Raw genomic sequence first — 27015 nt, forward strand, 5'->3', positions numbered from 1 at the left:
GCGTAGAGAGAGAGAGAGAGGAAGGAGAGTTCCACCTCGTCAAGGAGCTGAGTGATTATCCCGAGTGTTTCAAAGTTTACTTCAGGATGTCAGTGGCTCAGATTGACAATTTGCTAGAGATACTGGCACAATCTGTCTTTATATTTTGTCTCTTTGTATTCCGCACTTTGTTTGTCATACAGTGCTACTGCTTTGTGCTGAAGACGACATGAATAACTTGTCAGATGGCACTCTGGATTTTGGTGTTAGCTTGTACGGTGGCTCTGAATTGTCAAAACGTCTCTCAAAATGTTTGCCACGGATGCGAAAAATGCAGAAAATTGAACCTGATCCGAAATTTCTCATGACGGATGAAAGTTTCAGAGGCAGTGTGTAAACATTATTGACACAACGTGAGGTCGTATTTATTTTTTAACGTTCGGAAATTTCTGACACAGTGCGCAAAGACCTTTAAGACTTTTAAAAGACCCACAGGGACACTGTTTTACTTCCGTTAAAAGTCCCATCTAGGTCTGATCTCCTAGCATTTATGTAGTCATAAAAATAGCTAAAATATTATGACACCAAACAGAACAAAAAGATACAGCTAGATGTCAAATAAGGTCAATGGATTACTATTAAATTGAACAACATTTAACATATATTCCAAGTGAAATGGAATATTGAATGAGAAAAATACAGGATGTGACTTTTTTTTCCATTAACCACTGATTGGATCTAAAAAAGTGGGCATTCCATTCAGCTCGCTGTCAAAGTTCGCAGCAGGCTGACCGTTGGAGGGGATGTTCTACTCATGTCGTCAAACTGACATCATCAAAGAAGGAAGGCCATTCCAGAGGGAAAGTATATTTTTAGATTTTGATCAAAGATTACAAAGACAAAAAAAGTTGTTTTTGTGAATCAACTTGCACAGATGAATTGTTTACCACAAGACTAGTAATGTGCACTAGTAAATGGGGTCAATTTTGATTTCATACATACATATTATCCTGAAGTTATCTCACACAAACACACTCACCAACTGGACTTCTCCGAATGCTCCTCTACCGATCACCTTCACTCGGTCAAAATCCTCTGGCTTCATCTGGAGCTCCCTTATATGGCCCATAACCTTCTCATCTATACACAAAACAAATCAAAATCACATTTCCTTGGTCATATCATGATTGATGAACTAGAATTTGCTTTCTGGTGATCTCTCAGGTCTGTAAATGGTAATGATGGTTACCATATATATGCATCCATGTCAAAGTAACTGAAGTGTTTTCAAATATTTTTGAGTAAATTCTGTGTACATCTCATTTGCTATCATTAAATTGTACTATATATTATCTGTATTATTTATATGTTATCATATACACAAACATATTTGCATTATAATTGGCCTATAACCATAATGCTTTCAAGACATAGCTTCTGGCAACTGAAAAACCCATAATGGTGTACCACTACTAAACAATGCTCCATTGTCATTGTCAACAAAAAAAAAAACCCTAACAAATCTTCGGTATATACTGTAAAGCTTTGTAGTTATTCATTAAAATATTGAGAACATCAACATCAGGAATGACAATTATCAAAGGCCAGTAGAGAGGGTTCACAGTCTGGATGAGAGGACTGTTGAGTCACACTCTCTCGTCCAAACCGCACATTATAATGTCCGTACAGCCCTATGGTCTCCATGACAACAAGCAGAATCAGGAACAAAATCGGGACAGAATGTGATAATTAGTCAAAACTTTAATAGCGCATGAATAGAGCACACAGTCACAGATGCATTCACAAAAGCACTGAATTTAAACAAATATCAAAGACCACTTATGACAACAAACTGAATATTAAATTATTAGCCACAATTATCAAATTAGATAAACCATCCATCATCCATGTTCTATGTATGGATGAAGGGATGTTGAAGCCTAACCAAGGTTTATTGGTCTGTAGACAGGAAGACTGGATAGCCAGTCCATGGCAGAGCTAAACTTACAGCAACTAGTATTTCCAGACAGTCTCCAATCAAAATACTAACCAAGCCAAACCTTCAGCTTACAAGAAAAGGCTCATGATTGTAAAGCCATAAGCTCAATGTTGGCAGATAATTACAAATTACATTATTTTACCATTACATTATAAATGAACCACAACAAGAAACATTTCCTAAAAGTGTCCTGTATTAAACTGCATTAAAGTCCTCCATGACCATGACATCACATGCATGCCATTTCTTCAGACCAAAGACACGAAAAAGTTTTCATTGTATGTGCTGACAGTTCATTATTTATGTGATGAGCTTGTGTTTTAAAGTGAGGGGACCAAATTAGGAAGAGCCACTCAAAACAATTCAGTTCAGATAAATGCTGTTGACATTGTAGCAGGAAGCAGTCTCAGTGTAAAACAAGATGCTACCATTAAGTATTTCCTTTTACCACAGAATAACACAGAACAAAATCTGCAATCTCTTAAAAGCAGATACTCACATCTGTTCAAGAAGGTCTCGATGTTCTTATTTTTACGTAAGGCCGGAAAGTCCAGATCTAAAACCAGGGCATTCATGGAGTCCTGAAACAGAAATACAAACACTGAGTAAAACATTAAAATAATGGTCTCCATTCAAAAAGTATTCATACAAAGTGAACATGTCTGTTTTTCTTAGAAATTATACATTTCCATTCATGGATTCCATTCATTTTCACAATGCTACTCATTTATTTTGACCATACATAATGCTAAAATTGTTGCTTGCTACCTGATGCACCTCCGTTATAGATTTAGGCCATTTGGCCAGTTTTCGTGGAAGCACAAAAGATAGTGGTTCATGTGCTCTTGGCATCTCATACAGAATCAGAATTGGTACATAATATGACAGGCATTTTATTATATATATATATATATATAAAAAAAAAAAAAAAAACAACAACTGTACAACATTAACAATTTAGGAAACTAACCCCATCTGGTTTCTGCTTTGTAAATGTCTATCAGTCTGAAAAGACATGGGCAAAAACAATCGAGCTATCGAAAGATATCTCTTATTTAAGCCCTGAGTGGAATGAGCAACACGCATACTTCAAGGACGGGAAGTTAAATGGCAAGGCAGAACTTCTAGCCTTAAGTAATCTTAACATTGATTACTCAGCAAGGCTTTACAAAAAGTCAGTAGATAATAAAAGAACATTCACTTCTGCTGACGAAGCCTGACAAGTCATTCATCTTTTTTTATTATTACTGCCTTTGTTACCCAGAATACACTTCACCTTTTTTGGGCATCTGGATGATGTCCTGTCCTGAGGGAATGTAGCATATAATGAACGGAAATGCATTTAAAACAATTAAGCAGACGCTGAGACCACCAGGCCCATAGATTTGTTCCTGCACATGCTGAGGTGACGGCCGGTGGTTACTGCACTGCTGTGCTTGTAAAGTGATTTGAAGCAAGACCAGGTCTGTTGTGACCGACATACCAGGCATGGTCTCGCTGGAAACCCTTACCGGAAAAGCAGTCGGAATGTCCAGCAGCCACACCTCTCCCCCTCCTCTCCATTTTCACTCTCTCTCCTGCCCTGCCTTCAACTTCCAAAATTTCTCTACTCCTTACTGCAGAGTATGAAATCTTATGGACATCTCTTTTTCTTCTTAAGTGCATCGGTTCTCTCAGTTCACTCTTTAGTACTATATCAGATATTACCAACACTGTGAACATGGCGATAATTTTAGTGCACTTTTTAAATCAGGCCATTAAGTCGCATAAAGTCTGCACCAGTACGCAATTTTGCTCCATGTCATGATTTGTGAGTACCAGCATAATAAGCGTGCTTTCACACTAGCACTTTTAGTGCGCACCCGGGTTTAGAGTTTGTTTGTTTGAATGATGTGAATGCTGTTATCCGTACCCAAGTCTGCCTAAAAAGGTAGTCATGGGTACGGTTCATGTGAACTCCAGTAGGGTTTGCTGCTGATTCAATGCAATCGTACTAAATCGGGGAAGTGAACCACTCCTGATGCCGTATGATTTGATAAAATTGTGTTTATGTGTGTCCTCACACAATTGAACTCTGGGTCGGACCAGCCAATCAAACCAAGTGTGAAAGCTCCCTGAAGCTTGGTTTATACTCGTCATGTCCGCACAAACGTGAAGGTGCACAAGGCAAAAATGACATCACTGCGCTAATTTGATTACTTTATACAATTTATGTGGTATTTCTACTTCTAGTTCTTAAAGTTGAGCACTCAAGCGTTGATGATGAGTGACTATTCAGTACAGCCGCATAGGTTTGGGATGAAAAGAACAGACTATCTCCCGAAAATGCAGAAAAGCTCAAATTTATAAAGAGAATCTCACCTTTCCTACTTAAGTAGGTTGTAGGAAGGAAGGAAGGACACAGATACTCAGCACTTTTGTGTATCAGACTACTCTCATTTTGTTCATTTAGCAGTTGCAGTGTTTATTTTTGTCCTCAGATAAGCTCAACCTAACCTGAATGATGCACAAGAACAAACCTCTTCTGGAAGCTCAAAAGTGCTGCGTAACCATTGAGGTTCATTCTCGTGTGTTATGCGGTATGTTTGAGCTTCCGGAAGAGGTTTGTTCTTGTGCGTCATTTAGATTCGGTTGAGCTTCTGCTTATGTTTGCTGATCAATGTTTACATGTGAAAAAAGCCGAAATTAAATCTATTTGTAATATAAAGCGATCAAATTTTTTCAGAAAATTTGGACTAAACCACTGAATTCAAATGGATTAGTTTTCCGATCTCTTTAATGCGTCAAATTGTCATTTGCAAAGGCAGTCAATAAAGAAACAGACATCTCTAAGATTTCATCACAAAGATCTTCATTTGTGTTCCGAAGATGAATGAAAGTCTTACAAGTTTGGAACGACATGAGGGTGAGTAAATAATGACAGAATTTTCATTTTAGGGTGAACTAACCCTTTAATTATTACTTAGTTATATAAAGCTTGAATGATTGCAATCAGGATTGGTATTGGCCGATCATGAGGACAAAAAAAAAAAAAAAAAAACTGTAAACGTTATCAGTTGACCAGCCGTGTTAACAATCTGTCCTTCAGGAAATGCATGACTTCGCCAATTCCTGTGGAGTTTTTTTTATTTTATTTTCTATAACCAACCAACTAATTAAAATTTGATTGGCTAAGTCTCTTCTTGTAGACTATCATTTGGCCGACTATTAGGGTGCAGCCCTAGTTTTTACATCGTACTTATTTTTAAATAGTACCTGTATATAATTAAATCTGTAATTACATTAATAATTACACTGTTTACCCTTCACCCTTGAACCTAACCATACGAAATCAACATACTATACCATACTATATCAACACCCTGTTTCACGATATAGGGCATTTACTTAGTTCAAATATAAAACTTCTATTTAAAGGAAAAACACACTGTTTATCTCTAAGCACACACAGACAGGAAATGACACCTGCCACCAGAGGCTCTAGTGAAACTGCTGTAGTGTCACAGTGCAGTTTAGAGATGACATCATTTATTCCTGTGCCCCCCTCTCCAAACAGCCATCAGAGACATAAAACAGAACATACCAAAACACGCCAAAGTAAACATTAAAACATAAGGATGGTCTGAGGTGTGCTGAAAATCCCACTCCTCAGTCCAGAAATACAAGGGGCCACCGTTACTAGATGACCTATGAACACACATGTAGACCACCTGTACAAACACCAACATACGTCAACCACACTGGATCTTCAGGTTAACACTGCAGCTCCATTTTCAATCCAATACATGAAGAGTTTCAACTCTCTGCATTGCTTAAATTTTAACCTGAATGTGTGTCATTTTTGCACCGCTCATGTGCCATTTTGCACATTAACCTGAGACAAGCATTTTAACACTAACCTTTAACTGAAAGTTATTACAGAGCTGAACAAACCACTTGACATGCAAAAAGGTTAAACTTGACCTTCAGCCTCCACATCTTATTTCAGGTCCACAGGCTGGGCAAAAGATAAAATAAAATATAAAAATAATTTTGAAAGCAATATGGGTTGCACAGACTATTTTATGTTGACTTTAAAAGAATTAATTCTGTTATTACTATACACTCAGTCATTCCAGAATCAGAGGCCAGTGGGTGCAGGCAATTCAAAATAAAAGAAATTAAGTTTAATTAAGTTTAAGCTTACACAATTATTTATTTATAATAGTAAGTGTGTGCGCAACACAATAGTTTTCCTGCAGTTCTAAGCACCATTGAAGTATTTGAGAGTTGCCCAAAAACGACCTGCCGAGACGGTGGGGAAAACCCTTGCTGTGTCATTCAGAGATGTGAAGATTGCTTCTCCTCCATGAATGAAGTGTTCAACTGACATATAAATAGAGATGCCCTGTTACTAATTTTTTCAGCTGATACTGATACTCAGTTGTTCTTAAGGGGGGAAAAAAATATATATATATTATATATTATATATAAATATATATATTTATATATTTATATATATTTTCGCTCCTAACTAATGCTGTAAACTATACAGGGAACCATCTCCTTTTGTACATTACTATAATATTAAAAGGTTAAAATTAACAACAGTGCTTTTAAATACAACTGCTATTTATTTTCAGGTATAATAATTACATTCAAATAAAAACTGAAATGTTTGTATACAACTCATTTGCACATAAGGTAGTTTTCATAAACACTTGTCTTCGTGACAAATGTATTATATATAATTAACAGTACTAAGGATGTATAACAGTTCACATTACTCATGGTTTGGCTTGTATCACAGTTTTTCATGCTGGCCCTGGGCCATCGGTCAGTCCTTATTGTCAAGCCCTGGCCAGCACTTTCGTTATTGTTTTGTGCCTGTCTAAATTAGCACTGAGTGCCTGTTTAAACACAGAAGGCAACGTGTGTTGTTTTGGTCTCACCTGCGATTGTGTGCTATCAACACCCAGGTCATAACGCCATAAATGACTGGTCATATTAAAGCATACGGCAACGAACAAAGTTTACAAAGAGTTACAAGAGAATGACGCTTTGAACATCCCTGTTGTAATGTGTTTGGAAGCCAGAATGTTCCCAGAGCCAGACAGGAGATTTATATGATGCACGCAGTGGCTCTAACAGTAGCTTGTCTCCTCCGGTTGCCTTGCTGAACTGCAACACGTGAGGAACTGTGATATCAGCGACACGCATGCAGAGCGTGTCCGACAGAAACATGCGTTAACAGTCTGTGTTATGCATTGTTGTCTTTTTCAACAAATCATAATATAGATCAGATTTGAGATTAACCGCGGTGCAAGTGCATGCTGAACCGTGGGTAGAGAATGGTACAGTTTGATTTTTTACAGAGAATCGTTACACCCCTAGTAAATGCGCTCCTCTCTAGTGTTTTTATAGCTAACTAATGAACTGTGAACATTGGATAACTTTTCTGAGGGAAATGAAAAGTTAAGTGACATTGTTCACAAGCTGTTTTATTGAAATCTTTCTGCAGATAAAACACATTTCTCATGTTATGTTATACTTTATCTTTCAACATACCTTTTGATGTTCATGCATGTTTTTTGTGCTATAACTTGTATTAAAGCCACAATGCGGCTTGGACTGAGCCGCTACAGAGTCACATTTAACGGCATCAAATTGCCATTTATTGTTTGCATTTCATAAAATTGACAGAATTTGAAAGATGAGGGTTTGTTTCTTATCAGAAGTAACAAAGCACAGAGCCTTTTGCGATTATTGGATTGGAGGCGCGCTACAATTAATGTTTGGTGTAGGGAAAAAGTGCGAACCTGCCAAACCTGGCTTGAACTACAGGTCATTTATAGGGTCAAACATAGCCTGCTTTAAAGGGTCATGAAACCCCCTTGTTTTACCCTGGTCGTTCACACCTCAAAGCTCAAAAAAGTCTGTAAAAATGGGCGTGTAAAGCTCTTGAAAAGTGGGAGTGTAGAGGGGGGGAAGAGGGGAGAGAACAACCAATGAAACACAGACATAGAACACACTCATTATACAGAATAATGAATATTAATATATGAGCACAGAGAGAATGACAACAAACTCCCAAGAAATTCCAAGAAAGAATATTTAATAGGGCTAATAATAGGCTACATTGATTACGTTTACAAGCACTGCACTCAAAATCAGTCTTGTCTATTAGAATAATCGTGTTGTTGCGTTCAGATAGGCTACACCACTGTATCATTGTCCAGTTTGCACATATAATTCATTTGAAGAAGACTTGATGAAATATGTACACCGTGCTGGTTAATGTTTGGTGCAGGAGAATGTGTGAAATAGAAACCTTAAACACGGATACTTTATTCTGAATGAGCTATGAGCCACGTGGCTAGTGTTGTTAAACTCATCGCGAAGCTCCGCACTGAAACCGATCATATGCGCGCTACGCCTGTATATCATAACGCATCGTGGGCAAAATATTAACAACACTCATGTGCTGCTGTGCTGGGGGAAACATGCACACTGCTCGCGTGTCCGAACGCAGAGGTAAATGAGGCGCAATTTTTTTAAATTTGAATTCTCCGCTGTAATGCGATCTCATGCGAACATATTTTCCATTTGTGCTGGTAGATTACAGAAAAACAATCCACATGCACCCAAACCTCTGCTCTGGTCGCGTCACAGGAAAACACATTGTGTTGTAGCACTGAGGTAACGAACACCAACGATATGTCTCTGAATGACAAGAGACAGAGGCGAGAGAAGTGATACTTGATGTATAAAACAGCAATTATAATCTTATGCATACTACAGTGCACTGATTGGACTGAATGAGCTTTAGAATAAATACAGAAACTGTTGACATCAGCATGTTCGACCAGCCCATACTTGGAGCCAATCAGCACTCCGAATCCTGCCGGTGGTACACAATGACGTCAGATTTTGTAACGTTGCTCCGACTTTGCTTTTCAAACCAGAACATAGAAAATCGCTCTGAAAAATGCAAAAATAACACATTTTAACTTAAATAAAATTAATGAGTACCTTTAGTGTTTTCAATGATGTGCAGCCTAAACATATTTGTTCACAGCTTTAAAAAATGTGTTCTGGGGTTTCATGACCCTTTAACATCACTATTTTTGAATCTGTGCACCCCTTCTTATAAATTTCTTTAAGATTTTGTCATTATTACACTGAGCAAACATTATAAAAATTCTAGAATTGGCCTATTGTTTATTATACTGTTTATCATTTTGAGATGAGAGACTTTAAGACATTAATGAAAAAACAAAAAAAAAACATGGTTGTTATGAAAGATGCATGAAATGCCTAAGTGAATGCAAAAGACAAATGAAAACACTGAAACATGAGTGGGAGTTAAAAAATACTGCATCTCTGCATTTTAACATTACCTCATACACACACAAACTGTGAGTCACTCCCAACTACACACACACACAACCTCCAACACTAACTGCAATAATGACAAATGATTATCCACGCTTCAGTTAAACCCGCAGACATCCTCTCGCTCTGACACTCCTTTTCATTCTCACACCTTCACCCTCATGTTGCTGAAAACCTAAGTTTATTAGCTGTGTGTAACAATTAGTTGTACACTGATATAACAAGTTGATTAGCTGACAGATATTTAGCAATTTGAAATAAGCATCAGCCAATATGATAATCTGATGTCTGAACAACTGAGTCCAGGTTTTCCTGAAAAATTCTCTCAAAAATATGGGGAGAAAATAAAGATATATATAAAATAAAATATTAAGGAAAGTGGAATATGTTGAATATTTCTAACATTATTGCCCAGAAAAAAGGAAACAATTCATTTAACACACCTAGTGACATCACATCATGTAAAATATTTGACAACATGCCCGAATAAATGGGACAACTTGGTAAGTTCATTGGCGTGTTGTAGAATTGGCATGTTGTTTTTGTAGAAATGAGAAATTGGTCGCATCTAAACAACCTTTTGCAGTAATCCTTCCTCACCGTTGCACATCCTGTTGTATTTAGTCAAGAGCTGTTAAGGAAGTCAAAACACTTCCAAATGTACTGATGCTGATGCCAGTATCTATATAAGAAGGTGGCAGATGGCTGATATAAAAATCAATGTTTATACAAAATAAACTTTTATGATAACAATTAACAAATGAGACACAACGTTGCACAATATTTACTCATAAAAAACATTTTCTCAAGTTTTTGTAGTTAATTTTGTTTATTTTACAACAGACAAAAAGGGAACTACTTCTGTAAATCCACCAAGCATTTTTCAATGCAGATAATCTCAAAATGAAAAAAAAAAAAAATAGGCTTTTTTAATCGGTCTTACAGACACGTCAATGTGTCAGTATCACCACAGGCTTTTACAGTTTTTCACACTTGCTAAGTCTCATTTCCTGAAACCTGTAACACGTTTCTCAAAAAGATCAACGCTAAAATCAAAACCTCAAAGCTTTATGACAAAATCAAAATTGTTTTATTCTGATTATTCTGATTAATAAATTTAACAATTTAACAAAGTTATAAAATTTATAGATAATGTTGATGCAGTTTTAAAAAGAACACAAGAAACCATGCATTGCAGTGATTTTACCATGCTAAGGCAATTTCATGGACCTGGTCAATAACTATAGACGACAGAGAAAGTGTCAGAGGGCAAGATTTCTGTAACATTTAGACAGTGTTGGGAAAAGGTTTCCTGGTTGTTTTGACTGAGGGGGCGAGAGGAACAGCTGCTGTTCCCGAGTAAAAATGGACAAGGCCACTATCACACCACCTTATATGGCAGTGTTTCTCCTATCTGCCCACAGAGAGAGAGAGAGAGAGAGCAAATGAAAGGAGGGAGGGACCTGATAAGCTCTGGAAAGAATTAAAAACTATATATTCACCTTCTCATTGGAGACACATACACATGACGTACAATACACAGTAAAACACCAGTGTAATGGTTTACCTGTCTTAGAATCTGCAAGTGCAAACCATGTCAAAGCTTTTTCATGAATTAGATAGCTTAACTAGTTTACTCTGCATCTCTCTCATATAGGCATCCATTGACCAATGCAATGACAATTTAATCTGCTTCATTCCCACTTGATTTCAAAGTGACCTGTCAAAACAGACCATACACATTCCTATCCGTCAAAGTCAGAGTTGTTCTCCAAGCACAAAAACTACAAATGTTTTTTGTAACTCATGCCTTTGAAGTGTAATCTGGTAATTGTCGAGCAAACTATTTGTATTTCTACTTGGGGTTTCTCTTGAAAAAAAAAAATAAAGTGTTCCACTCATCTATCAAACGATCTATCCTGTAGCGGCTATTTAGTGGATTAAAACGTACTGATGATGAATTGAACAGAGTGCTCCTGCTCCTCACTTTGGCTAATGAATGCACGCAGACACAAATCGATGACAAGAGAAGTCCAGTATATCCACCTGTGAAAAACAATGTTTTTGTTGTTGCACTAACCATCTTCCAAAACTTGCAAAGAGAAGCGCCTATAAAGAGATGCTTTATGATCTCCATGCAGTTTTTCACCAAATCCACCAAAGCTTGTTGATTTTATTTTTTGAAAATGAAGAAATTAAGACATAAATATTGCAATTTCACAGTTGTATTTGGGGGGGGGTTACTCTTATTTTCTTTATTACTTTATTATTTTATTTTACTGTGAAACATACTTTTTACAAAAATCTAAATTTTTATCACAAAAAAAAAAAAAAAAAAAAATCATATAGCCATCTAGGAAAGCAAATCACATAATGTAGTGCGACCAGCTCAGTTAAAAAAAAAAAAAAAAAAATATGACGATGTTGATTAGTCCATTAAAGGGCTAGTTCACCCAAAAATGAAAATTCTGTCATTTATTACTCACTCTCATGCCGTTCCACACCCGTAAGACCTTCATTAATCTTCTGAACACAAATTAAGATATTTTTGTTGAAATCCAATGGCTCAGTGAGGCCTCTATTGGGAGCAATGACACTTCCTCTCTCAAGATCCATAAAGGTACTAAAAACATATTTAAATCAGTTCATGTGAGTTCAGTGGTTCAATATTAATATTATAAAGCGACAAGAATATTTTTGGTGTGCCAAAAAAAACAAAATAACGACTTATTTAGTGATGGCCGATTTCAAAACACTGCTTCATGAAGCATCGGAGCACATATGAATCAGTGTGTCGAATCATGATTCGGATCGCGCGTCAAACTGCCAATGGCTGAAATCACGTGACTTTGGCACTCTGATTCAATACACTGCTGTCTCTGTAATCCTCCGATACCTGCAAGTGAAAATCGATGCGCGTCTTAAATGATAACAGGATAACAATGATTTATGCTCCAATGCTTCCTGAAGCAGTGTTTTGAAATTGGCCATCACTAAATAAGTCTTATTTTGTTTTTTTTGGCGCTCCAAAAATATTCTTGTCGCTTTATAATATTAATATTTAACCACTGTACTCACATGAACTGATTTAAATATGTTTTTAGTACCTTTATGGATTGTGAGAGAGGAAGTGTCATTGTTCCCTATGCAGGCCTCACTGAGCCATCGGATTTCAACTAAAATATCTTAATTTGTGTTCCGAAGATTAATGAAGGTCTTACGGGTGTGGAACAGCATTAGGGTAAGTAATAAATGACAGAATTTTCATTTTTGGGTGAACTAACCCTTTAATAAACAAGACAAATGGAAATTTATTAAAAAATTTAATATGTGAGAGTATTGCGTTCATATCGCAGATGAATCGCCTTCGATAATGAACGCGATATTGCGTAGCTTGTCAGTGATCTACGGCTCTGTCTATTAAATGCCGCTCCATTTGAAAGCAGGTGATGGCGATTTAGCGGTAATCAGGGAACCGGCTTTACTGACGATGCGCGTGACAATCGCATGCGATATATCGGTCAGCCCTAGTTGTTAGCTTAGAAATTTTGTACATGCTAAAGTAATGGTACTCACACTAGGTGCTCTGAACCGCATGCAGTGTGAGCGCTAACCGTACCAGAGCACGGAACAGCTACTACTTTTGTGTGCGCTGCTGTCATCATTACGACGGCAAACATCTTTATTACTACTTTGATAGAACACTTTTCAATTAATGTAATTAATTCAAGTGTATTTGGGTTTATAATGGGTCTGATTCTCACCTTTGATGAACAAGAATTGTAGTTTGCGAGTAAAGCTGCAAATTCCTACATTAACGTCAGCTGTCTCTGTAATCCTCTGATACGTGCAAGTGAAAATCGATGCGCGTCTTAAATGATAATATATTTTTTCCTGTTTTCTTCCATTCAAAAAGTTGCATCCTATATGACGTAAGCCAGCAGCCTATGTAGACACTAGACAGAAAGGTGACTCACGAGGTTTTGGAACAGAGCCAATGAGATGCCACATTTCCCTGCAGAGATCCAGTAACTCCTAAAAAATTATTCATTATTTATAGAAACAGCTGCTTATCAACAATTTAAAGCTGGATTACAGGAGTCAGCAGAGGCCCCGTCCCTAAGATTCAGATATCAGAATACAAAGTACACAGGCTTGATAGAAATGTGATGATAGGTCACTGCTTTTTAAAGACACCTAACACACACATTTAATGCAGCAGGCTCCTTTCTGAAGAGCAGTGGTTTTCCAGTGCAATAAACAACATGAATCATATCCGATTCCCAAGAAACTGTAAACTCAACAGCAAGAAGTTGGTCTGCATCACTTACCAGCCCTGACAGATTGCTGAAGCGTGTTCAACAGCATTCTTCATGAGATAGTCAGACGTTTTAATTAGCCAAATTTGCTAATGCCACTAGTCCAGTTAAAACGCGTCTCTTACTTGAACGCACACAGAGACAAGATTAAGTGAACGCACAGAGTGCGTGACCACAAGCACAATATTTCAGTGGAAACATCTGTTCAGAAATCACACTGATAACAATCAAAGTCAAAATGGGAAACAGCTTGTGAAATTTAATAAACAATCAATAAACCATTTAATAAACGATTCAATAAACCAGATCAGACAACACCAGTTACCTCAATTATCTACAAAATACTGTATACATACATGACGGTTTTGTTAAGAAAATTATGCTTTTATTCAGCTAGGATGCATTAAATTGATCAAAAGAGACAGTAAAGTCTTTATGTTACAAAAGCTTTCTATTTCAATCAACTGCTGTTCTTTTGAACATTTTATTAACCAAAGAAACCTGAAAAAACATGAAAAATTATGTTTTCAACATTGATAATAATAAATGTTTCTTGAGCACCAAATCTGCATATTAGGATGATTTCTGAAGAATCATGTGACACTGAAGACTGGAGTAATGACTAGCTTTGCATCAAAGAATAGAAAAATATTAGTAATATTTTACTGTTAAATATTACCATTTACTGTTCTTATTGTATTTTTGATTAAATGCAGCCGGTGACGTTTCAAAAGAAAAGAAAAGAAAAAAAAAAAAATCTTACCGACCCAAAATTTTACAGTTTTTGAAAACAATTTAATAATTATATAATAAAGGTTTTCTCTCAACACTGCTAGAAAGAGGCCTTCAAAACACACACCACCTGAAGATGACACATCTCACGTCCACCACGGCAATCAGATCAGAAACGTAATGACAATGCACAACAAGGGTGTGGAACTTCTCAGCAGCACAATACCATGCCATAAAAAAACAAACAAATAACGCTGTGGTCCTAACAAACATGAGAGAGAGAAAACAAGGTTCAGTCACTGTGCATCTTGCTGTCCGGTTGTGAAGCTCTGCATTAAATACAGCTTGCTCTGAAGCACCATTTCCCCTTAAATCACTTCTGAAACCACTGCTGGGCAGTTTTCGATGTGGTTGATGCATTCTGGTGTTATATACCAACAGGTCGGGTATAAAGAAACCACACTGGCCAAACCTTTCATTTCAGTCACCATTTCTGTTCTAGGAAGGAGGTGTCCAGAGAGACATTTTGACAACCCAATATTTTCACAGAAACCATATTTCAGAAACTAGAACAAGTTGATTTTCATTAAAAAAATTAGTTCACCCAAAGATTAAAATTCTGTCATCATTTACTCATCCTTGTTGTTCCAAACCAAAAAGAATTTCTCTGTCTCAGTCTTAATGAAAGTGAAAAAGACTAGGGCTGTGAAGCTTCAAAAAGCATCCAAAATCATCATAAAATTAATCAAAAATGTGGTCCATATGAGTGGATCACACATTTAAGATTTTTTTGGTACAATTGTGTAATGAAAAGACCAAAATAAGTTGTCAGTGAGTCAAACAACTTATCGAAAAGCAGATCAGCTGATTCGATTTGTGTGCACTATCCCTTTAAATGTTTTATAATAGTAAAATTATACCACATGTTACAATATCAGGTGTCAGAGAAACCTGATCATTCTTGAGACTAGTTTCGGATCTAAAAAGAGAAACTTTAAGGAGGATGAATCCCTCTTCCGGAGACATTTTCCATTTGCCTCCAGACACACACACACACACACACACAACAGAAGCAGAACTTCTCTGATTCTCCTGCAAAACAGTAGCACCTGCTGATGGCGTTGACAAAAGCAATACGATATCTAGCTCAACCAATACAAGACACAAAATGTTTACAAGTATATGGGGAGGCCTCATCAGCACAGTATCCAATGAAATTCCATACCGAGCATACAGGGGAAATCACAGGACAGGTATGGATGTTAGCCCCATGAAATCACATCTCTCCTACTGCAAAACAGATCTTCTCCTTATGAGATTAAACCTGCTGCGGAGTGATAAGATCCAACAATGACAGCAAACAATAACAGCATCAGGGTCCAGCTGGACTCCTGCTTATCCCAGATGTTCCTGGATAAACTTTACAAACACAACAGCTTTCACAGGAGTGTGTGCTTGTGTCACAGTGATGAGCCGCCATCTGTACTATAGCTCTGTTTTTGCTTCAGTGTGGAAGACGTGCCAGGGGTAACACTACTGTAAGGTACAGGAGCTGAGATCAGTTAGACATAGATACAGTTACAGTAATAGTGAGGATTCAGAGATGTCTTTCTGTTTCAGACTGGAGGTGCCTGGTTTGCTTTTTAAAAGAATATGTTGTTCTAAACCTACGCTACCATTCAAATGTTTGGGGTCGGTAAACTTTTTTTAAAGGTGCCCTAGATTCAAAAATTGAATATACCTCGGCATAGTTGAATAACAAGAGTTCAGTACATGGAAATGACATACAGTGAGTCTCAAATTCCATTGTTTCCTCCTTACATAAATCTCATTTGTTTAAAAGACCTCCGAAGAACAGGCAAATCTCAGCATAACACAGACTGTTACGTAACAGTCGGGGTGTACACCCCCAATATTTGCATATGCCAGCCCATGATTGAGGCATTACACAAGGGCAGCCAGTATTAACGTCTGGATGAAAGGCATTAGACAAGGGCAGAACGTCTGGATCTGTGCAGAGCTGAATCATCAGACTAGGTAAGCAAGCAAGAACAATAGCAAAAAATGGCAGATGGAGCGATAATAACTGACATGATCCATGATATCATGATATTTTTAGTGATATTTGTAAATTGTCTTTCTAAATGTTTTGTTAGCATGTTGCTAATGTACTGTTAAATGTGGTTAAAGTTACCATTTATAAATCTCTCCAACAGTGTAGCATTAGCCGTTGGCCACGGAGCATAGCCCAAAACTCATTCAGAATCAAATGTAAACATCAAAATAAACACTTCACTTACGCGATAGACATGCTGCATGACGAACACTTTGTAAAGATCCATTTTGAGGGTTACATTAGCTGTTTGAACTTTTTTTATGTTGTTTAAGGCAAGCGCGAGCTCTTGGGGCATGGAGCACCAGATTTAAAGGGCCACACACCCTGAATCGGCTCATTTCTAATTATGCCCTAAAATAGGCAGTTAAAAAAAAAGAATTTAAAAAAAATCTATGGGGTATTTTGAGCTGAAACTTCCCAGATACATTCTAGGGCACCTTTAATGCTCACCAAAGTAAAAACAATAATAATGTGAAATATATATTACAATTTAAAATAATTATTTTCTATGTCAATATATTTTTAAATGTCATTTATTCCTGTGATGGCAAAGCTGAATTTTCATCATCATTACTCCAGTCTTCAGTGTCACAGAAATCATCCTAATAAACTGATTTGGTGCTCAAGAAACATCTAATTTTATTATCAATATTAAAAAAAAAAAAAAAAAAAAGAGTTGCCACCTTAATATTTTGGTGGAAACTGTGATACATTTCAGGATCAGCATTTAAACCATCCTTGCTGAAGTAAAGTATTCATATTTATCTCTTAAAAAAAGCTAACTGACACCCACAAACTTTTTTTTTTTTTTTTTTTTTTTTGAATATGCACGGAAAAAATCTATGTGAAGATTCATCAAAATATGTCTTCTTTTTTTTTTGAACAGGAAGTTATGGGTGTGTTTCTTCAACTATGGTACTTTTGGTCGTGTGAACACACAAAAAACCACACTTGTCATGCTCTCTATAGTTTTAGTTTGTATCAAGGGACAATTCTGTCATTTTTGTCATGAAAATTCCATAAACATGCATTGTGTTCAATAGCATTTTGTGGTGGAAATGACAGTGATGGAAATGACATTTTGGAATAAAATTTTTGTGCAATAAAATAAATTAGCATTGTCAATATGAATCCTAAATGCAATATTGTCAAACCTTTTGCATAATTATTTGGCAGAAATACAGCTAAAATGACAGAAGGATGCACAATAAAAAAACAATTGGTTCATCACAAGTGATATTTACTTTGATTTCTCTTGATTTTCTTCACACATCGTGTCTCATATTTCATCTCAAGCTCTTTAAGCTGACACTGCTGTTCACTGTTGTAAACAAGTACACTAATTTTTGATAAAACTTTATTAGGGTTACAGTTTGAAAGATGTAAAGACTGATAAAATGTTACACAAAATCTAAACATAAAAGGGAATTAAAATTTTAGGGGAGAAAATTGAAGGCATGATAAAGAAAAGCTTCCAAGAAAGTTTTAACATGATCTTTATAACAAAAAGAAAAATCTATAAATATCTTGAAATCTAATAAATCCCTGGGACATTTCCAAACATGAGAAATTTTAATTAAAGGGAATGTTCATACAAAAAATTGCTTATATTCAAGTTTTGAGTTACAAAACACAGGTCTAATGTGCATGTGCGGAACAAAAGTGGAATTTGCACACTGTGGTCAGCATCTCCTACCCACTGTAACCACACAAACACACACAAGCAGATGCTATCCACACACCTCAAGGAAAGAAGGGAACAGAGATAAGGCCCATCAACATTCCAGCCTACAGCGTGACTGCCGGTTATCTTAGCTCAGGGTTGCAAACTAAGTGTCTAAAAAAAACACCCGCAACTGAAACATTCCACTTTGACCCAATCCAAAATGACACGAGACCTGGTATCTAGGAATAAAGAATAGCAGTCTGGTTTTACAGTTAACCCAGGACTGTGTGTGCTACAATTATTTTGTAAGTGTTGCCTCTCTGACAGCCACTAAATAAATGACAGACAGGTTATTCATTAACCTTCTCTGCTGAGCCTGACCTTTGCCCTTTCTCTCAGACCACACTGCCACCTGGCTATCTTAAAGAAGCAATTTTAACTGTACAATAGAACCAGCTTAATAATCATCCACCATGCTGCTGTATGAAATATAATTTGTTAAAACTAGGGCTGTCAAAATAACGCGTTAATTTCGATTAATTAATCTGAGAACAAATAACGTGTTAAAAAAAAATAACGCAGATTAATCCATTCCGTATTGACCTTTGAACCTGGAGCCACTCTCTCTGTCTTCAAAGTAAGCACCGTCTTTGCACTCTCTCTACCTCACACATAATAATCTAAATCAACTGACACAATGCTAAAAGTTTGTGAGACCGAATCCATGTTTCACGAGGCACATTCGGAGAATGTTTTTCCTAAATATCCGCTGGGTGTGAATAGTGCTCAAAAGAACGTCACCTCATCTTCTCTGACAGGCGCCCTGCACGTGCAGCTGACATAAACCACACTTTCAGTTAATAAAAAGAAAATCCTATCAAGTGGTGAAGTGTTTTCTGTGTTGACAAATCTTTTGATATGTCCTAATAACAGTCGCGATTCGCACGCAACGTGTCAACGTCCGCTAATGTCCGATTCGCGACCGAATGACATTTGAACAGATTCATTTTAATGAATCATGACAACAACTGATCTGTCCACACGGTCTATAATGAATCGTTTACTCGAACAACTCTGAAATGAGAACATAAGTGTGCTTACCCCATTTAGCAAGAGTGGTTAGTAAAATTAGCCTTAATAATCCACAATATTTTCAGGTTATTTAAATGACAATGTGTAGTAAATTAGGCCTACTTATAAAATCAGTTAGTTTAGACTGAAGTGAGGTGAAACCAGAACAAAGCAAGTTGTTGTTAGCTAGGTGCATTCAATTGTATATGGTAGAAAATTATATTAGTTAATATAACTTCTAAATTCTACTTTTTAATACTTTTCAGGTTTAGCAAAAAAGCATTATAAAAGCTCAAAAGCTATAAAATCACTTTTTTATTCTTTTTTTTTTGCAAAGAGGGCAAGAAAGAATTACAGTGAGAGTGACGGGTACTTTATTGTCTGAATCGGGCTCACAGATCACGTGGGTAGGGCACTTTTTACTGTTTGTGTGGATGACCATGTCTGTCACCATTAAAGACCATTTTTGACCCAGGAAAAACCCTGCATTGATTCATTTAAATTAAAATATTTAATACTTTCACAGCAAAAATTATGTATGCGATTAATTTAGATTAATTAATCACAGAGTATGTAATTAATTAGATTAAAATTTTTAATCGATTGACAGCCCTAGTTAAAACATGTAAGAGTTAAATTGTGGCAAACCTTCAAGTCAGTATTAGTTTATCCATCTAGAGATAGTGGGTCTGTTTAACTGGTGACCTAAGTTTGCATGTCCAACTGCTGCCCTCTAAATTTAGCAGGAATATTACATCACCTTCAGGTAGAGTGGAGAAATCTGCTCTCTGGAATGTAGGAGCAGACGCCATTTCTGAATTTTCATTTCAACAGACCACATTTGGATTAGAATACTGTGTTTGAATGCATGTTAAAAGTTTGATTTCCGTCAGACTAAAATAATAATTCGTAATTAAATGTATTGATCTTATTGTGAATGAACGATTCTCGTTCATGCACAAGTTTATTTTTATTTTTTCTTTATCATTTTTATCAAAATATCATTACTTGATCTTCCAGTGAAATTACATACTTCACTGTAGTGACTCTAGCTGGACTTCTCCAATCAATTTGTCAGCATAAACCCCGCCCTTTCTGTACAATCCACTGCAAGCTCGCATTCAGATCTGGCTCCATCCGATCAACAACGATGAATAGAACAAAGACCTCACCCTACGTTTGTTTTTCTTTTCGATATACCTTTACAGTTGAATCCATTACACTACATCACAATACAGAATAAAAGATCTGTCGCTACTTCCGTAACATTGAGACTTCAAATTATCAGCACGAGCAGATAGATATTTCTGTTTGGCTGATAAGTGTCATCTAATTACAATGCAAATGCTATCACACTTTTTCATACATTGCCGCCATTCAGCAAATATGCATTTATATCATTTAAACAAGTCTTTGAAAGTTACGTTTAAATCCTTGATTTCAAACTGCACTGCGCTATATCAAAGTCTCTATAAGGAAAGTCATTTCGCTCAGCGGCCATCTTTGAAACCCAGCTCCACGAGAGGCTTCAGTCATGCAAGTACATCTATCTCTTTGAATGGGCAAACAGCAAATTCTCCAAAGCTCCACCAAGTTTATGAATAAATTTCATATTTGAAATCACTAATGAAATCTGACAACTGTTTCATACATTTTTTTTTCTAAATGCTCATCATGACAAAAAATTGAGCTGTATTTGGATGAACCAGCCAATCCGCATGCGCAGTCCTATGTATGTATATAACATGCTTATATTCTGACTGCAATCAGGTTGATTCAAGAAGTTTTGGAGCCATCATTTGGGAGCAGGTTTGTGGGACTGAAGTTCAGGGTGAAAATGAGCCAAAGTGGCACTATTACAATGTAATAATCACAGTAAAAAAGGAGGTTTAGCTTACAATAGGGAGGCTCCATTCAGGATTTTTGCAGGATTTTGCAACCAATTTCTTGTCATCATGATTGATACCGATCCCAATCTTTCAAGTTTAATATAAGTGATATGTAAGCTCTGTTGACTGTCACTGTTAAAGCCTTGCACCCATTTTTAATGATTTCACATGATTTCAAGTGGCATACTTAAAAGTAATGGCTTATAACTCTACAGAATCAAGGTATCATTCAAGTACATGGTCTCATTTGATAGAAAATCTTTAAAAGAAAATATATTTTCATTATGTTTGAAGATTCTTATGTTACAACACTGCTGAGAAGAAACCCCCAGAAGAAGTGATACAATTTATTGATTTAGGTTGTTATTATTCATGCTGACCATTAGAAAGTATATATGACAGGGCATAAAATCAAGTTTGGGCTTGTTCACAATCATGTCAACTGCATTCTGGGCCAAATTTTGAGTTGATATCTCACAGCAATTAATAGTTATGTCATTTGAAACAAAGTCCAAAAACATCTCAAAACATGTGTTCTGAGTGTTTTACTGAACATAAGAACTAGCATGTGAAAATGCCACAAAGCATAAAAATATTTATAATTACATAGAATACGTAACAAGTAACAGGATCCTGTTTGATCTTGCAACGCTGTTTCTATGGCACCTGGTAAATCAAGACCTGTCAATCCAAGAGTTCGATCCGATCCAAGTGTGCTCCAGTTGTAAATTAGTGTCTGACTGATTGGTCTCGACACATCGCTTTCCATTGGTTGAACTTTCAAATGACGTTGGAAAACAACAAATCCCGGAAGTCCTATAGCTCAGTTACTCAGTGAGGATTTTTTAAAGATCTATCCATCATGTTACATTGTGTGTTTGTCTCATTTGAATCGAGACAAGCTGCTCTAAATAAAGATATGCGATTTACTATGGCTTACTAATGTTTCACAAAGTTACAAAACAGAATGTGGCGCAAAAGCCTCATCTGTATACTGTTTACATGCACGTAGGCAGCAACTTTTTACGGTTTCACGTCATCAAATTGCGATCGGTGCGTGAGATTACAAATTCAATTTAGTGATTACCGAACGAGTTGAACATGAGTATTGGCTGACACCAATCAGATCAGAGCATCCATAGATTACACCATAAATATGAAGAAGTGCCTTGGGAATAGTGTTGTCAAAAGTACCGACCGCGATACCAAGTTTGTACTGAAATTTTAAAAATGTGATGCTTTGAGCGCTGTTGTTGACCGCCTTTGTGTTGACGCACTCATCAGATGTGTTTGTGATTGGCTACAATGATCAACGCTTCAAAAACATGTTGTAAATAGACATCAATGACGCTCTTCACAGAGCGTTTACACTAATGCACAGAGGAGCACTGATTTCGAATGCTCCCGCTTTCAAAATGCTTTCAAATTCAAACACTTCCATGTGCTTTCAAACACTCTCACGCATTGATCGTTGTAGCCAATCACAGACATATCTGATGAGCGCGTGAACACAAAGGCCAATCGAAGGTGTTTATGAATCTGCTCAACAACAGAGCTCGAAGTGTCACATTTTTAAAATCTCAGTACCGAATTATCGTGTTCGGTACTTCTGACAACACTACTTTGGAACCATACCTGGAAAATTCCTGATGGATTCACTTGGCAGCACTACGCCAAACACACACAGACTGGCCAAAGCAGGTATAATCTCAGGCTGAAATGCTTGTTTTAAAGGCCTGAAATCAATCGCATTATGCTGGATAACTGACAGTAATCAGCTTGAGCTAGAATTAATGACAAGTTAAAGAGTTCATGAGGGGGTGAGAGCAAAAAGAGAGAAAGAAGAAACAAAAATATCTGCGCGATGCATTTTCTAGAAGCATCTCCTTACAGCTAAACACTCTCACACAGAGCTATCTCCTGCCCTGAGCTAAACCAGAGAGGGACTTGAGCTATAAATGGCAGAGAGAAAGACAGAAAGAGAGAGAGAGAGAGAGAGTGAGGCCTGTTCACTCCCACTCACTGCTTCCCACTTCTCCTCTGCTCATCTCCTCCTCAGGAAACACAGACATTCTTCAGCTGTGGAGAAACTCTGTCACCAACACTCACAGAATGGACAGCACACACACACACCTCCTTGATAAACACACACCGATTCCCTCAGAAAAAATGACCCATATCTTTCTCTCAGACAGCTTCTCAGAGTTTAGACCAAACTCTGGCCCAGATACGGTGAGTCAAATCATGCTTCATCAAGCATCTGCTGAGTTTTGTTTGGTTTTGGACCAGATTAACTTTAATCAGTCAAACAGATCTGACATGCCATTTTACATACAGTTTACACATGCAAGAACATCCAGTACCAAAAGAACAGCCTCCCGACTGCCTCATATGAATCACTTCACTTACTATGAGCAGTCAGTTTTACACCAACTTGATGCATCTGCTATGATGTTCAAACATGCATACGTATACTTAAGGCTAATTTCATTTTTTTTTTTAATGTTAAAATACTTTCTTTTATGCATGCAAATAGATTCTCTTATCCAAAATAATAAGTAAGCTATTAGAAGGTTGGTTTCCCTGAACAGGGAACACTGTTGTGCTATCAAATTGTGACTAGTTTAGTTTATGCATCGCAACCAGCCCAAGACTATCTGTTGGTCCAACCAATGGTTGATGAACAGGAGTGTCTTTTTCTTTTTCTTTTCTGTGTGTCTGTTTGGCATCAGCAAATAACCAGTTTTGTCAATATATATTTATTTTTTTGGGGGAGGGGGGGGGGGTTGTTGTTGTTTTTTTGTGAATTGATATTGCTACCATTCAGTAGGATAATATGAATGGCTGGTAATTTTATTTTATTTTTTTATTTTTTTAAAGAAGTCTCTAATGCTTACCTAGGCAGCATTTATTTGACCAGAAATACAGTAAAACTGTGAAATATTATTCACATTTAAAATGACTTTTCTATTTTCATATATTTTAAAATGTAATTTATGACAACGCTGAATTTTCAGCATCATTACTCCAGTCTTCAGTGTCACATGATCCTTCAGAAATCATTCTAATATGCTGATTTGGTGCTCAAGAAACATTTCTTATTATCAAGTTCGAAACCATTTTGCTGCATAATATTTTTGCGTGAACTGATACATTTTTTTCAGGGTTCTTTTATGAATAGAAAGTTCAAATTAGACCATTTATTTGAACTCTTCTGCCACTTATAAATGTCTTTACTGTCACTTTTGATCAATTTAATGTCCTTGCTGAATAAAAGTATTAATTTCTTTCAAAAAACATTACTACCCCCAAAATGTGTGTGCGCAATATATATATATATATATATATATATATATATATATATATATATATATATATTATATAGCATGAATATAAGCATTAAAGTGAAATAACTGAACATAAACATACAAGCTTGATAAAAATGCTTATTTTAGAAGAAAATTTCAGACGGCACTTAGAGGCTTTTGCATCTGAAGTCTTCCTATACATACATATTATATATATATATATATATATATATATATATATATATATATATATATATATATATATACACATATACACATATATACATATATATATATATATATAAAATAAACATGTAACGCTCTAACAGTGTCAGTCATTGAAATAAAAATATTAGTACAGCATTACAATTGACTTCTATTGTTTGCAAATAAAGAACCTTTTTTGAATAATTTTCATTTACAGAACATATATAATTTGTTTGTAATGTAAAAGTACTTTTCTGTATAATAATGTCCCCAAAAGGAGGCAATACTTTTCGGCAAAAGCTAAATCAGAAATAAACCTACTGACAGGCTCGCCAGATATTATCATTTGGCTCCAACTGTTCTGATGCTTAGTCGAGCTGTACATGTGCCCACAAACACACAAACACACATCAGACATCTATCAGTTGACAAAAACCCATTCGATTTGGAAAGATTAGATCAACCAGTGAATATCCCTGCTCTCCAAATTTGTGTCCAATACCTTCACCTGTAGGCCAGTTAATAGCAGAGTCTACTTCCAGAACCAAACAACCCTTCAACAGCAGGAAGGGGGAATTACGAAATTGTCATGTTGCAGGCCAACAATATTACTATATTTGGAGCGAGGCAACAGATGAACTCAGAACTTGACGCAGCGGAGTTATTCAAATATGGCAAGTGTACATGAGAATAGTTTTATACGCGGAGACTGGGACTTGAGGTTACCCGCAAGTAGCTGACAAGGAAAGTAGGAAGTGGGGGCGATGTTTGTGTACGAATGCCGAGCATATTAAAAGAGACATCAACGTGCACCCTGAGCTTCCTCAGTCTTCATTGTAACGCTCATTTCTGCAATGCATCATCGCGGTTAAGCTGTTCGCGTGCTATTTCTTTCCCCCCTTCGTGTCACTAGGAAACGGATCTTCGAGGCGCATTAAGTATTCATGAAAAATGACGGTGAACTTACCAGCAAACTTTCCAAGTTGATCGCAGACCGCGGCTCTTTGATCATGGCTTCCAGTTGTCTCAGCCGGTTTTCCATCCTTCTCTCCGCTCCTAGCGACATTTTTACCTTGTCCTGGCGCCAGTATGAGCAATGAAGAGCGATCTGCACAACTTTTCTGGTTCACATAAAGATATAAGATCTTCTTTCAAGTTGTCGAGCAGCGGGCCTAGACAGCCTCCGACTCGCCGCCCTCCAAAAAGTACCCCGGGCTTGTCCAGAATAAAGCAAGAAAAAAAATAATCCAATGGGAACGACTGAGGCTTTCCAAACTTCCCCCTCAAAACAATCTATTAAGAGTTTACTTTAAACAACGGAGAGGGGTCAAACTTCCCATCCTTTCATGCGAGCGTACCGTCAATGGCGCGATAAAGTTTTAATTTTGAGAGGATTCAGCAGCAGGGCGTTTTCTGGGCGCCCCTCTCCTCTCCTCCCCGCCTCTCTCCTCCCTCCCCTCGTCTCCTCTCCCCCTCTCCCGGGCGCTCAGGACTGGCTGAGCCTGACTTCAAATCTTCCCCAGTTCATAAACAACGCTGCTGTTGTTCAAAGGCGAGCATCTGTTGGAGTCGACCAGACCAAAAACTCCAACGCATTCCTGCAACACACTTAACTGCGACGTGAAACGGAACCAGTGCGTTTAATGTTCAGCCTACTATATTTCTGATAAAGTTAATTATTTTAAGTTACTCCCAAGCGCTTTCATGAAGTGTCTCCGCATGTCGCCAGTGGATTAGGTCGCTCATGCCAGTTCCGCGGATCGGTTCCTCGGTATTCCAGCAGGTAGCTCGAGCCTCGAGTTCGTTTTTCTGACATCCACTAGCGATGTCCGATCCGTGAGCGAATCGTTCCTTTGACTCGGATCTTTTAAATGAATCGTTCGATCCGACTCACAAGAACGATTCGCATGAACGGTTCTCAAATTAGCTATTAATGAATTCATTTAAGTTTTGAATTACTGAATTAAAAAGTAAACATTAAAACGTGCCTAAATATAGCTTTATAAAAAGGTTTTACAGTACGCAATATGCCGTGGTAGGATATCAAGGAGCACGTGATGGCGCAATTGCGTCATGGCGTGAAAGAATAGCTGAATCGTTTTTGTATACGATTCTTTGGAATGAGTTGTTCAAAAGAGCCGCGCCGCTGAAATGAATCCATCACCAACGTCGACGATAACAGCAGTCTTTACCCATAAGCCCCTATTGTATCTGTCTCGCCCACGAAGCAGCACACGGGAGAAATGCAAATATCCTCCGGCGGTTATCATTCTCACACCCACCACCTATTACAGAGGAATCACAGTTCATGTCACTCGGCTTTTAGTCGCAATGTTTTCTTCAACATAATTTCTA

General features: G+C 37.1%; 1 protein-coding gene across 4 annotated transcripts in view; it reads right to left on the reverse strand.

The window, feature by feature from the left end:
• Positions 1–26465, reverse strand: part of rock2a (rho-associated, coiled-coil containing protein kinase 2a) — a 50660-nt gene extending 24195 nt beyond the window's left edge. For all 4 annotated transcript variants that reach the window (XM_067386518.1, XM_067386517.1, XM_067386516.1 and 1 more), the window contains exons 1-3: positions 25628–26465; positions 2478–2559; positions 1019–1119 (exon numbers count right to left, since the gene is read on the reverse strand). In XM_067386518.1, the coding sequence (XP_067242619.1) occupies positions 1019–1119; positions 2478–2559; positions 25628–25726 (282 nt within the window). In that variant the 5' untranslated portion in view covers positions 25727–26465. The remainder of the gene's footprint in view (positions 1–1018; positions 1120–2477; positions 2560–25627) is intronic.
• Between the last annotated feature and the right edge of the window lie 550 nt (positions 26466–27015).

The sequence above is a fragment of the Chanodichthys erythropterus genome, chromosome 5 (assembly GCF_024489055.1).
Source record: "Chanodichthys erythropterus isolate Z2021 chromosome 5, ASM2448905v1, whole genome shotgun sequence".
NCBI classification, from domain to species: domain Eukaryota; kingdom Metazoa; phylum Chordata; class Actinopteri; order Cypriniformes; family Xenocyprididae; genus Chanodichthys; species Chanodichthys erythropterus.